At 45.8% G+C, this 13855-nt stretch overlaps 6 protein-coding genes across 6 annotated transcripts; all 6 read right to left on the reverse strand.

The window, feature by feature from the left end:
* Positions 1 to 76: 76 nt before the first annotated feature.
* RhiXN_07100 (Retrotransposable element Tf2 protein) lies at positions 77 to 2847 on the reverse strand (the record flags this gene model as incomplete). Its single annotated transcript, XM_043326916.1, has 2 exons — positions 77 to 1684; positions 2449 to 2847. The coding sequence occupies 2 exons, from the start codon at positions 2845 to 2847 to the stop codon at positions 77 to 79; spliced, it is 2007 nt and encodes a 668-aa protein (XP_043185388.1).
* A 75-nt stretch (positions 2848 to 2922) lies between these two features.
* Positions 2923 to 4023, reverse strand: RhiXN_07101 (Retrotransposable element Tf2 protein; the record flags this gene model as incomplete). The annotated part of the gene is made up of 1 exon (XM_043326917.1): positions 2923 to 4023. The coding sequence occupies one exon, from the start codon at positions 4021 to 4023 to the stop codon at positions 2923 to 2925; it is 1101 nt and encodes a 366-aa protein (XP_043185389.1).
* A 41-nt stretch (positions 4024 to 4064) lies between these two features.
* On the reverse strand, positions 4065 to 5651 carry RhiXN_07102 (Retrotransposon-derived protein PEG10; the record flags this gene model as incomplete). Its single annotated transcript, XM_043326918.1, has 2 exons — positions 4065 to 4672; positions 4742 to 5651. 2 exons carry the CDS (start codon positions 5649 to 5651, stop codon positions 4065 to 4067), a joined length of 1518 nt encoding a protein of 505 aa, XP_043185390.1.
* A 695-nt stretch (positions 5652 to 6346) lies between these two features.
* RhiXN_07103 (Retrotransposable element Tf2 protein) lies at positions 6347 to 7315 on the reverse strand (the record flags this gene model as incomplete). Its single annotated transcript, XM_043326919.1, has 1 exon — positions 6347 to 7315. The coding sequence occupies one exon, from the start codon at positions 7313 to 7315 to the stop codon at positions 6347 to 6349; it is 969 nt and encodes a 322-aa protein (XP_043185391.1).
* A 113-nt stretch (positions 7316 to 7428) lies between these two features.
* RhiXN_07104 (Retrotransposable element Tf2 protein) lies at positions 7429 to 9049 on the reverse strand (the record flags this gene model as incomplete). Its single annotated transcript, XM_043326920.1, has 4 exons — positions 7429 to 7743; positions 7788 to 8414; positions 8490 to 8781; positions 8850 to 9049. The coding sequence occupies 4 exons, from the start codon at positions 9047 to 9049 to the stop codon at positions 7429 to 7431; spliced, it is 1434 nt and encodes a 477-aa protein (XP_043185392.1).
* A 623-nt stretch (positions 9050 to 9672) lies between these two features.
* On the reverse strand, positions 9673 to 10722 carry RhiXN_07105 (Retrotransposon-derived protein PEG10; the record flags this gene model as incomplete). Its single annotated transcript, XM_043326921.1, has 2 exons — positions 9673 to 10053; positions 10105 to 10722. 2 exons carry the CDS (start codon positions 10720 to 10722, stop codon positions 9673 to 9675), a joined length of 999 nt encoding a protein of 332 aa, XP_043185393.1.
* Positions 10723 to 13855: the final 3133 nt, after the last annotated feature.

Genomic DNA, 13855 nt, shown 5'->3' on the forward strand with positions numbered 1-13855 from the left:
CAGGGCGAGTTTTGGCAGTGAGAGCTTGTAAAGTGACAAAGCGGGCAGTTTTTGACTTGCTGAGTTGTTTGACCATCTAGCCTCTTTTAACTTTGTGCGCATTTACAGGGATGGGGTTGTTGGCGGCCAGGGCATCTGGATAATTAGCAAAGAAGTTGCGCAATTTGTCCTTGCAATGCTGTAGATCCTTGGCTGGTTCCCATGTGTCCTCATGGGGCGCATATCCTTTCCATCTCACCCTGTACTTCCAGATTCCGTCTTCTGCTGCCCAATCTACAAATTTGTCTACTTCGTACTCTTCTTCTCCTTCTGCTGTGATCACAGGCGGCGGAAGAGTGAATGTGCAATCAAACTCTGTGTCTTGTTTGAAAGCAGACAACAAGCTGACATGGAACGCATCATGAATTCTCATGGTCTCAGGGAGAGCCAGGCGATAGGCGTGAGAGCCCACTCTTTCTATAACAGGGAAAGGGCCATATTGTTTGTGGTCTAGCTTTTCATTGGGGCGCTGCAACGTGATATTGGAAGCCAGAAGCCAAACTTTGTCTCCTGGTTGAAACTCAGGAGGTAGTTTCCCTGTGTCTGTCTGTTTGTAGCGCTCCTGAGCCCATTTGATTGATGCCTGTACTTCCTGAATTGTCTCAGCCAGTTGCTTGGCTCTGTCATCAGCAATAGGTGATCCAGTGGGTTCCAGGAGTGGTGAAATGACAGGAGAACGTCCATACACAATCTCAAAGGGCGATTTGCCCGTTGCTTTGCTTCTGGCATTGTTGTGAGCAAATTCAGCCAGTGGGAGCCAATCAACCCAATCAGACTGTCTATGATTAATGAAGGGACGTAGGTAAGCCTCTAGCCATTGGTTCTTGATCTCAGTTTGCCCATCAGATTGTGGGTGGTAAGCAGTAGAGAAACTAGGAGTGATTTGCAGAGATTTGTACAGTGCCTTGAGGAATTTGGAGTTGAATGTAGTCCCTCTGTCAGACACAGTGTGCTTGGAAGTGCCATGTAGCTTCCAGACATGCTCCAGGAACATCTGAGCAACATCCTCAGCAGTAGCAGTTTCTTTGCAGGGAATCAGGTGCATCATCTTTGAGAAGCGGTCTACAACCACCAGGATGCTGTCATAACCCTTACACTTGGGAAACTTGACAATGAAATCATATGAGATGTCTTCCCAGGGACCTGCAGGGACAGAAAGCGGGTCGAGAGCATAGTTGTGTGCATGACCCTTGCTTCCTTGGCAGATTTCACAAGACTCCACATAGCGGTTGACTTGGAACTTCATTGCTGGCCAGTAGTAGTGACAACTGATTAACTCTAGAGTTTGTGCTCTTCCTTGGTGACCAGAAGCAGGAGAATCATGGAAGTGAGATAAGAGTTGCTGTTTGGTCTCAGGTTCATCTGGCACAACTACTCTTCCTTGATACAGAAGTAGACCCTTCTGAATTGTATAGTCCTTGAACTTCTGTGCAACGCTGTGGGGCACGGATTTAGGATCTGATACAGCTAGCAAGATTGTGTCAAGACTAGGGTCTTCCTGGGTAGCTTCCTTGATTTGATCCAACAAGGACAGATCTATGTGTGCTGAAAATGCCTCAAAGTGAGATTCTGGAATCATAACTTGTGGAGATGGTTCTAAGTCCATGTGATCTGGTCGTCTTGACAGGGCGTCAGGTTTCTGTGACTGCTTCCCAGGTCAATAAGCAATGACAAAGTTGTAAGACGCCAGCATGAGATGCCAGCGCGCATGACACCTGTTGAAGGTTCTAGCTGATTTCCAGTACTCCAGATTCTTGTGATCAGTTAACACAGTGATTGGCTGCTCAGTTCCTTCCAGGAAGATTCTCCAGTGCTCAAATGCACGATTAATGGCAAGTAGCTCCTTATCATGTGTGTCATAGTGTCACAACCCTCTAACATATACCATTAGATTTGCACGATTTTTCTGATATTTTTACTATTTTTTCCGATCCGATTATCTCATGTTTTCTAGTCACGTGAGCTCGGCGTTTATTATGCCAAGATGCCACGCCAAGATGCCGTGCCAAGGGCGCTTAGGAGAAATCCACGCTTCTACGCAGCCCGCAGCTCTCTTCTTATTTACATTATGTACTTCTCTTTCTCACACACACAGACCATGTAGATAGCGCCCCTTGTCTATATATACAGCAGGAAAATTGCTTGGAGACACCAAGTTGATTTTACCTTGTCTCATACCATTGAGGAGGATCCCCAGCCAGCTAAGCAGCCAGCCCCCAGTAGTTCAGAAGTTAACCCCCCTTCACTTGCGCTAACCACACCTCCCAGGCTAAGCCCCCTCTGCTATCAGAACCCAGCAGAAGTCCGCCTTACAGTGGCAGTAGTATAGCCTTAGGTAGTCAGTGGATTAGCTTTGTCTGTAGTAGTACAGCCTTAAGCGCCCGCCCCACTAGGGAGTACCCACATTACAGTGGTGTACAACACATAGTTCAGCTCAGCAGGTGAAAAACTGGCTGACATGAATGCAACAGGATATAGATGACCATCTTCCTTTCTCTGAGATAGTACAGCACCCATGGCTGCTCCAGAAGCGTCTGTTTCCAAGGTGTAAGGTTTAGATTCATCAGGGTGAGCTAGAACAGGCTCCTTGCAAATCTCAGCCTTGATTGCGTCAAATGCAGCCTTCTGTTCTACTAGCCAGATCCATGGTTGCTCCTTCTGAGTAAGGATATTCAGAGGGTGTGCTAAGCAAGAGAAGTTGGGAACAAAGCAACGGTAGAAGTTTGCAAAACCTAGGAATGATTGCACCTGTTTCACATTTTGGGGTTCAGGCCAATCCATGATTGCTTGCACCTTGTCCTTCTCCATGGAGATGCCCTTAGGAGTAATCACAAGACCAATGTAGGTGACTTCTGTGACAAAGAAGTAGCATTTGGCAGGGTTTCAGAATAAATTATGCTTCAGCAAGCAAGATAAGACTTCCTTGACATGTTCCACATGCTCTTCTCTTGAGTTTGAGAAGATCAAGATATCATCCAAATACACAACCACAGAGATGTCAAGTAAATCATGGAATATGTTGTTCATGAAGCGCATGAACACAGCTGGGGCGTTGCTAAGGCCAAATTGCATGACTGTGGGAGCAAAGTGACCAAGGGCAGTGCAAAATGCAGCCTTCCATTCATCTCCTTCCTTGATTCTGATGTTGTGATATCCATTCCTCAAATCTAGCTTTGTGAAGATCTTAGCATGGCGCAATTTCTCAATTAGCTTGTCCTGTCTGGGTAGTGCATATCTGTCCTTGATTGTGATGGCATTTAGCCGGCAATAGTCCACCACTAAGCAAAGCCTGCCATCAGCCCTTTTTACAAACATCACTGGAGCTCCTGCTGGTGAGGTGGTTGGCACAATCTTCCCAGCTGCAAGTTCTGAATCAATGTGTTCCTTGAGTGCTTCTCTCTCTGCAGGGGTCATAGAATAGATAGGGCCATAGGGAGGCTGTTTGTCTTCTTCCAGGTCAATAGCAATGTCATAGGGGCAATGTTCTGGCAGTGTGGTAAAGAACTCTTCACTGAACACTTTCTGGAACTCCTGGAATTCAACAGGGAGGTTCTGGGGCTCAGGATTGATGCTGCCAGCTCGTGCTTCTGTAGCTAAGCGGAGTGAAACTTTCATGGTGGTCCAATCAATGTCTGGATTAGCCAATCTGAGCCATGGGGTTCCAAGGATAAGGTTTCTGTTTCCAAGGGGAAGAGCATAGAAGATGGCGGAAAATCGCCTGTTTTGAGAGCTAAAGACTAACCAAGCCTTGAAACAGATAGGGTTGCGGACTTGTTTGCCATTAATGCCAATGACAGAGCATGGGGAATCCAATTCAATGAGTGGAATGTTGTGAGAACGGGCAAATTGGGGATCAATGAAGTTAGCAGGGGGACCAGAATCAATTAGAGCAGTTTGAGTGTCTGTGATTCCCTCTATGTCTATAGTGAGCAGTGGTGATCTATTGGTTTGCAGGGCTGCACAAAACAAGGGTTCTATAGACATTGAGGGAGATTCAGGAAGCCTAGACACAGGGCAAGACTTCCTCAGACTTTTCCCACTTGGGGAAGTGATTCCAGCTCTTCTACTTCTGCAGCCTTCCCTGATTCAGGCTTAGAGCATTCTATTGTTTTGAGGTGCCATCCATTCTTGCAGTCCTCCCATTTGTGAGACTTCTCCCCACACTTGGAACATTCTCCAGCGTTTCTTCTTGCTTCCTGAACCTTCTTGGAAACAAAATTGCTTGAGCGCCCTTGAGCAGGGCGTTGTGGTGAGCTGGTGCTGCTGTTGCTATCTTTTCTTAGCTCCTTGCGTGCTTCAAACAGCGTGTCATCAATTAGACAGGCAGTGGAGATATACTCGTCCAGTGCAGTGATGTTCTTGTGCAGGGTGTACTCAATTAGCTTGCCTCTGACTTCTGCCTTGAGCCCCTGGCGGAAGGAGGCAATGAGGGCAGGGTCTGACCATTCTAGTTTGCTGGCTATGATTCTAAACTCTGTGGCATATTTGCTTGCTGATTTCAGCTGCTTGAGCTTGCGCAGGCGTTGTTCTACAATTTGTGCTGCTGCTGGATTGCTCCAGTTGCGCAAGAATGCTGCTTCAAAGGTATTCCAGGATTCCAAGGTTGGCTTGTCATCCCCATTCAGCAGCTTCTCTAAGTAGATCTGTCCCCACTTCTTGGGTTGCCCATCCTTTAAGTTCATGAGGACAAAGGAGATTCAACTGTGATCAGAAGGGAATGAGGAAGCATTGCTAAGGAAGTAGGTTTTGCAATCCAGGATAAATGATTTGGCTGCAGGGCCCTTCTTGCCATCATACTTCTCAGGAGCAGGGATTTTGGATTTCGCTTGGACTGGACCAGGAGTTTGGGACAGTCCCCTGAAGGTGCTCTGCAGTGGGACAGATAAGGCTCTGCCCATGATGGTAGCAATGTTGTGTAGCGTTCTTGCCTCCTTTTCTTCATCTGTTTCTCCTGGTTGCGCTGATAGATATCCTTTGCTTAGGGGATTAATTGTTGCTGCTTGAGATGTGCTTGGGAGATCTACAGGCGTTGGTCTGGTGAAGGGCTGCTCTGGGTTGAGGTCAAGGTGTTTCTGGGTGTGTGGGATTGCCCAGGAGGTGTGTGGGGTTGTTTTAGGTGGTTCTGGTGACTCCAGTTTGACCCTTTCTCCTTTTGGGTCAGGCTCATCCTTGATAGGGACTAAGAAGTCCTTGTTGCCTGAGCTGCCTGAGCCAGAAGGGGCCTTGGGGGTGTTGTCTATGACTGTGAAGACTCTTCTGGGAGGTGTGTGTGGATCTGTGCTGCTGGGGGCAGTCAGAAGGCGCTGAATTGCGCTCTCTACTGCTTGTGTAACGTCCTGCAACATGGTTTGTTTCCAAGCATCTAGATGGCTGATAAGGTGCCCTGTGTTCTTCTCCAGTAGTCTGTGGAGCGCTGGGGGTTGAGATCTGCTGCTGGCATTGTCGCCTATGAGATATCTGTGCAGGTGATTGAGTTTTGTAGCATCCTCTTGCTGCCAGAGGATTTCTGGACGGAGTTTGACCCTTGTGCAACTTATAGGTGCGTTGCAAGGTCCTTCTAGTGTGGCTGGAGTGATAAGAGGGGATGCCTGCCTCAATGCAAGTGAGGCCATTGATGATTTGCGTTATCTGGCATCTGCCATAGCGTCTGATGCAAACTACATGCAATCTGAGGGATGTATTGAGGTAAAAGAGTTCAGGTCTTTCTGAATCAATGTGAGGATAGCCTAGTTGGTGGTGTGCAATAACCCAGTGCGCCCCATGGCAAGGGAAAAGAGAACTGTAAGAAGTAAAGGTGGGGATGAGGACCTGAGTGATGTCCAGGTTGATAAATTGGCTACAGCCAGGAAAGAACAATTCACAATGTCACAACCAAGAGTGGAATGACTGCTATGAGATATTGGGACAATTCACACAGATGAGGGAGTGGGAAATTGACAAGGTGAATTGTTCTTGGGGTTTCCAAGCCAATTCACAGTCTTCTTTTATAACAAAAGTGAAAGGGGGTAAATACAAGGAGGAGGGACAGTGTCTGGGCCGCACAACTTGGAAGCATGATGGAGCATATGGCTCAGAAGCTCTACACATTGAACCGGGCCGGTGTGCAGCAAGATAAGCAAGATAGAAGCACTTAGAGCGGAGTAAGTCCAGGCTAAGTGCAAGAAGGGAACAAGGAAGAGGGAAGAACATAAACAGGGAAGATAGGAACTATGCAAACAGATGAGATGGATACAGATGAGTCCCCCAGACAAATACCCTGGGGGGAGGGAGGTGACAGGCAGCACATAATTATGTCAGGAGGTGAGGCTCATGACAGTTCTGCTAGCCCTTTTGCAGATACCTTCTTAGTTGTTGGGATAAAATGCCCAAGCTTAGAGAACAAATCTATAACCACCAGTACGGCGTTGTACCCTTGTGACTTAGGGAAACCAGTGATGAAGTTGTATGAGATGGTATGGAAGGGGAACAGGGGAACTTCCAGGGGTTTCAAAGCAATGGTGGGAGCATGAGCACATTGATTGGCCTGGCAGGTGGGGCAACACTCAACCCATTCTTTGGCTGAGGACTTCATTCCTGGCCACCAGTAATTCCAGCTCAGGAGTTTGAGGGTTCTCTGTTGACCTGGATGTCCCACCAGAGGTGAGTTGTGGAATTCCTTCAGTAGTTGTTCTTTGAGGGGTTCTGAGTCAGGGACTACCAATTTTCCACGGTACCATAGAAGGTCTTCCTCCCAATTGTAATTCCTGTGAGCTTTCCAAATTGAGGGAGGGGCATTGTCTGCATCTTCTGTTAGGAAACTGATGATGGCATTGAGGGAAGGGTCCTCCCTTAATTTGGAGCAAATTTCTGTGACGATTTCAAGCTCTTCTTCCAACATGTTGGCAAATACTTCTGAGGGGAGCATGATTTCTGGTTCCTGGGGTGTGTCTGTGTAATCTGACCTTCTGGACAGGGCATCTGATTTTCCCAACTGTTTCCCTGGGCAGTAGTGTATTTCAAAATTGAAATCACTCAAGAATACGCGCCAACAGGCATGCCTCCAATTAAATGTCTGTGCCTGCATCCAGTATTCCAAATTCCTGTGGTTGGTGAAAACTTGAATTGGCTTATGCATGGCTTCCAAGAAGATGTGCCATTCCTCCAGGGCTTTGATGATGGCCAGCAACTCCTTGTTGTAGGTATTGTAACTTGCCTCAGCTCCTGAAAACAACTTGGATATGTACGCAATTGGGTGCAGACAGTTATCCTCCCCTTGTTGACTAAGGATTGTTCCCATGGCTACTCCTGACACGTCTGTTTCTAGGTAGTAAGGTAGTTCCAGGTTTGAGTGGATCAAGACTGGTGATCTTGTGACAAGGGACTTTGGAATGCTTCCTCCTCTTTAGGTCCCTATAACCAAGGGGAATCCTTTTTGGTGAGGTTATGCAAGGGTTGAGCCACTGAACTGAAATTAGGAATGAACTGGCAGAGGTAATTCACAAATCCTAGGAAAGCCTGGACCTGTTTGACTGTCTTCAGCTGTGGCCTTGATGTAACTGCTTTGATCTTCTTTTGATCCATGGAGAAGCTGGCTGGGGAGATGACAATACCAAGGTAGTCAACCATTGTAACATGGAAATGGCACTTGGAGAGTTTGCAAAATAGCTGATTCTTCATTAGCCTGGAAAGGACTTCCCTTATGTGGGTAGGGTGCTCCTCTGGTTTCTCCAAAAAATCAAGATGTTGTCCAAGTAGATTACCACCATCACGTCAATTAGGTCCTGGAACAGATTGTTCATACAATGTTGAAAGGCTGCAGGTGCATTAGTCAGACCAAAGGGCATTACCAAGTACTCAAAGAGCCCATATTTGGTTCTGAAGGCAGTCTTCTCATCACCTTCCTTGATGCGCACATTGTTGTATCCCCACCTTAGGTCTAATTTGGTAAACATCTTGGCATGACATAGTTTAGCCATGAGGTCATCTTGTTGTGGCAAGGGGTAAATGCTTTTGTGTGTGATGTCATTCAATTTCTGGTAATCAACAACCAACCTAAGGGATCCATCAGCTTTCTTGACAAACATCACAGGAGTGCCTGCAGATGAGGTACTGGGGCGGATTTTGCCCATGGCTAGTTCCTCATCAATGTGTTGCTTGAGTGCCTTAGATTCTGCATCAGTCATGCCATAGATAGGTCCAGGTGAGAGTTTGGTGTTGGGAATAAGGTCAATTGCAATGTTGTACTCCCTATGTGGGGGGAGGACCTTAAATTCCTCTTCACCAAAGACCTTGGCAAATTTGTGGTACTGAGCAGGTAGGTCAGCCAGTGGGTCCAAGTCTGCTTCTTCCTCAGAGGCAATCTGAACTTGTTCAGGGAATGTGACTAATCCCTGTTGCTAGTCAATGAGGGGAGCTTCTGCTGTGAGCCAAGTCATGCCTAGGATTGCCAGTGTGTTGCCAATAGGACAAACTAGAAAGGGGATAGAGTGTGAATGGCCATTGGCTGAGACTGCAAGTTGAACCTGATGCCAAATGCAACCAGTCTGGGATATAGTACCATCTAGCATTCTCACAACTTGTGGATTTTCAAGTTGGGTTTTTGGGATTTTGTATTTTTCTACAATTGATGGAGAGATGAAATTCAAAGTGGCCCCTGAATCTATGAGGGTTTTCAAGGGTTCTGCCAGGAAATTCTGGACATAAAGATTGATAAAGAGTAACAGTTTTTTATTCAAGTCTAAGGCAAGAGATACAAATTCAATACTATCTAAATTGTCCATTTTTTGAGTCAGGGGCTTGGCAGCAGTCCTTGACTTCAATCTTTTCCTGACTCAGCATCCTTGGCCACCTTGGCTGTCTCCTTGATTGTAGCCTTCCATCCATTAGGGCATTGTTTGATGCCATGCCCCTTCTGACTGCATTTGATGCAGAGGCCAGCAGCACAGCAATGGTCTTGTTCCTCCAGGGTGATGTAATTTGGGTCCTTGGATAGGCAAACCCTGCTAGTGGTGGTGGAAGTGGAGGTGGCCATGGTGGCTGGGGACTTAGCAGGCTGCTTTTTGGGACAATTTTCCTTGTTTTTGCAGTGGGTGTTGTCAATTTTAATGGAAGCCGCAAAAATGGCTTCTGTCAGAGCCAACAACTACCAAAGGGTAATCCTAACAAGCTATTGCCTAATATAGGACTTATCAGCTAGTAGGGCCTAACAATGCTTGGGGGCAATGCCAGGAAAGGGGTAGGACAAGACCTGATATAGTAAAGTGCACTATGCTGTAAAGACAGCAGGGCTAAGAACCTTTGACAGGGACTGGCATGCTCTCAGGCAATACTCTAAAGTGTATGTCTTAGGGTAGGTAGATGTAGGAAGGGGATAAGAGGTTGAGTTCTGAGGCTTAAGGCTCTCAGAACCCTCCTTATATATTCAACAGAGAAGGGGAAGAGTAATTACATGTACAAACATAACAACAAAGATAAGGTCACATGACCAGAGATAAGAAAGACGTGATCACATGACCTTTAGTCATGTGATTAGATTACATAATAAGTGCTCAGCACCTAAATAGCATAAAGATGCATATATCCATAAATCTTCATGAAAATAGCGCATATATTCACTATTCCTTTGACTTAGTGGATTCTAAGGTGGTCACACCTCTAGGGCATGACAGCTTCAAGGTTGTCTGGGATGTTGTCCTTTGTGGACAGAAGCTCCTTCACCTTCCAGTGGAGGCTGCGTGTGAACTGGGCTATGTATGCCTCCTCATTCCAATCTAGTTCTGCAATTAGGTTGCAGAATTTGGTGACATACTCCGCCATTGAGGCAGTCTGGGTGAGGGCAGCTATTTTGCATGCTGCAGCTTGTTTGGCATTGGGATTGGCAAATGCCTCCTTGAAGTGGACTGTCAGCCCTGGAATAGTGGTAGGGGCATTCCCTTCTCCCTTGATAATGTTGCCTATGAGCGGGAGAGCCCAATCAGCTGCCTTGTCCTCCATGTGATAGAGGATCCATACAACCATCTGCTCATCCTTGTCAAACTAGTTGCAGTGTAAGGCCCCCCATAGCAACATACAATCAAGCCATTGAACAGCCTTATGCGCCCTGGTGTTGCCCTTAAAGGGGTCAGGTAGCTCCATTTTGGGATGTTTTGTATTGGAGCTTGAGTCAAAGGGGGTAAGGGCCCTCAAATCCCTAGGCATGCTGCAAGGCTCTTTTTTGATTTGCCTGCAGGGTTCTTCTGGCCAGGGTTCCTCTTCCTTGGAGTTGTAGACAAACCCTGGTCTTCTGAGGGGTTTGAAAGGGGCTTTGTGCCCAGGCCTAACCATTCCTGGAGTTTTGGTTTGACCTCCTTGCTGTCCTGGGGGGGGTTGAAGGCCCAGCTGTTGTGCTAGGCTTTCCTTGATCCTTATCCAAGACAAAGTTGTTGGTCTCCCTGCATAGGGCAATGAGCTGGGTGATGACTTTGCCCTGGGACTTGACTTGGTCCTGCAGGGCCCCAACTTGGGTGGATAAGGCTTGGATAGCCTTGAGGAGAGCAACAGGTGTTGGCTCTGGTTCCATTCTGGGCAAGTCTCATGGAGAGGGAGATGCACTGCAAGAGGGTGGTTGGGAATGGGTTGGAACTGAGCAATAGGAGGAGTGGCTTGAGGGATGTGAGTAGGGGTGAGGGACACCAGAGTGTGTGGAGGGAATATTGGAGATGGCATGGGGGAAGTGTGCCTGTGACAGGACTTATGAGCAGTTTTTCTGCAGAGTGTGTACGCTAAGTCCCTGCATTGTACACCTAGCATTGGACTACCCCTACAACAAATCAGCAGATCTGGTCAATTGTGATATGAGCAGGTTATTAGCAAGTGGGTGGTTCAGCTGTCTGGGATTGCTATCTGCTGAGTTCCAGCAAAACTTGTGGTATGCAGGGGATCAGGACTTGTCTGCCTTGTAGCAATTTGGTACTACATGGGGGTGGTGGACTGTGGATTATTCTGTCCCCAAAGTGGCCCCAATCATGTGTGTTTCCCTTGTGCTAGTACAGGGAGCCTTCTCCTTGTTGAATCAAGCCTACAAAAGTCAATTTTACAATGTTGTACACCAACTGTAAGGTTGGGTACTTGCTAGTGGTGGGCACTTGAGGCCGTACTACTACAGACAAAGCTTATGTAATCTAACTTATCTGGGCTATACTACTGCTATGCTAAATTGCTTAAGGCAACTACTAACTATCTACTGTTGGCAATGGGGCCTTTGGCCTGGAGGTGTGGTGAGTTAAATAAGGGGGTAAGTGTCTTCTGCTACTGGGGGCCAGCTACTTAGCTGGCTGGGTACCTCCTCTAATGGATAAGAGACAAGGTAAAATCAACTTGGGGGTTCCAAGTGATTTTCCTGCTGTATATATAGAGACAAAAGGAACATATGTACATGGTCAATGTGCATGAGAAAAGAAGAGTCTGTATGAAATAAAAAGCATGCTGCAGGCTGCGCAGAAGTGTGGATTTCTCCTAAGCGCCCTTGGCACAGCATCTTGGCATGGCATCTTGGCATTTATAAGCACCAGGATCACGTGATCAAAAAGGTAAAGATATAAGTTCGTAAAAAATACTAAAAAATAGAGAAAATTTGGGAGATTCTGGTGGTATGTTTCAAGAGGGTGTAACAGTGACTAAGGGTATGTATACTTAAGGTCTCTGGGATAGTATCTTAGGTAAAGGGGTTACCTGACTAATGTACAGGATTTATAGGATCTGCCTAAGTATAGGACTTATATATGCTTAAGTAAGACTTAAGACTTATGGAGTGTACCTAAAATATATCTAGGATTTATGAGATATTGTAGATAAAGCTATCTACAATATAGGAGTATGGTTGATTGAAACACTATCACTCAATCACAACAATCCTTACAGTATTGTTGCACTATCCTCAATGTTGAACTCAACAACTGTGACAGTCAAGGGGCACAGGGTTGCAATAAGTACACTAATAGGTTACCCCGTGTCTGTTGGGACTGGCCTATGGTCTTAGTGCACCAAATAACCTCCTATGCTGTTTACAGTGAGTCAATCACTAAAGTCAATGCACAGATAAGCTGTTAAAGGCTTGTGTGTATATGTCAATATATAAGAGTGGATAAATGGATGCATTAGAAGCGTCTTCACAGGGTCCTTTTATACCCCAAGAAGGTGCACAAACAAATATATACATGATTGATACCAAGAGGGGGTACAGGGGATACATGTGGCAACTGAAACACTTAGGAGAGCCAATACTTTGGTACATAGTAAACAAGCAACAGATCCTAATAATTGCCCCAAGGCAGTATTTACCTGTGTGGGTCCTTGGATGTCCCAAGGATAAGTGTTTCATCCTTGGAGTAAACAGTCCCAAAGGTAGGATACCACTGTACTGGGTACTTACAGTAAATAGGGCATAACTCCGCCAAATGTTGTCCGTTTTGGGAGTTTGACCCAGCGTTCTGGAGCGCACAAACAGGCGCACCCAAGCGCAAGCAATTCAGCAGTGTGGGATGCCCGGGTGATGGAGAAAAGGCGCATTTAGTGCATTGGCGCTTAAGCGCTGATTAAGCGCTGGAGCACTTGCCTATGCAACAGGGGGGACCCTGAATATTTCTGTGTGTAGCCACAAGATAGAATCTTAACTAATAAATACCACAAACAGGAGAAATATTACTTATTACTGTTTATCTACTCAGCTGAATTTATATATATTTAAATGAGTGAGAAAACAGCATATATGCAAAAGATATTGCATATTAAGGGTATTCCTGAGGTTTATAGGTTTTGCAAAGGTTGCAATTGGATAGAGGGACCTTGAAAACCCTAGTTTGCATCTTTATCTCATTTTATTTACTGTAAGATTACTAGGGTAATTAATAAAATAAGTACAGATTATTGAAGAAATGTCATATCCATAACAGTTTACCTGTATTCCCACATGGCCACAAGTGCCAGCTGCCTTGATGCCCCTTAAGGATGTCTAGGACACTGTGACCCTTGTATTTAGTAAAAATACATACCATTCATTGCTACAGCCAAAGCTTCCTTGTCATCAACTTTGGTTGTGACAGCTGCACCAGGCTCATCTGGTGGGTTTCATGCTTCCAATCCTATAGCTTGGAACCTTACCATATGCCTTCAAATGGTTTGTGTTGTAGACACACTTAATACCAGGGGTTTTAATCCCATTTTTGTCAGAGCTAACAACTATCACAAGGTAAACTTAACTAGCTAACAGCCCAGAAGGACTTAAGTATGGGCTAGTAGGATCCAACAGAGCTCAAGGCAACTGCCAGATAAGGGGTTGGACAAGATCAATATAGTAAGAGTGCACTATGCTATAAAGATAGCTGGGCAATCAACCTTTGACAGGGACTGGTATGCTCTCAGGCAATACTCTTAAGTGTATGTCTTAGGGTAGTAGTGTGGGATGGGGATAAGAGGTTGAGTTCTGAGGCATAAGGCTCTCAGAACCCTCCTTATATATTCAACAGGAAGGAGGAATAGTATATACAGTAACAAGCACAAAAACAAAGATAAGGTCACATGACCAAAGATAACAAAAGCATGATCACATGACTGAAGGTCATGTGATTGTATTACATAATAAGCACTCAGTGCCTAATCTAACATAAAGTGCATTTATCCATAAACCTTCAGGAGAATGGTGCATATATTCACATTTTCTTTGACTTAGTGGATTGCAATGTGGTCACACCTCTAGGGCATGACAATTTTCTCAATTTTAAACAAAGGCAAACAGACAAGTTTTTCAATCACATGACTTTGGTGCTTATGTCATATCCTAAGTGCCTTGCCACATCCCCCT

This window comes from Rhizoctonia solani, chromosome 13 (assembly GCF_016906535.1).
Source record: "Rhizoctonia solani chromosome 13, complete sequence".
Taxonomy (NCBI): Eukaryota; Fungi; Basidiomycota; class Agaricomycetes; order Cantharellales; family Ceratobasidiaceae; genus Rhizoctonia; species Rhizoctonia solani.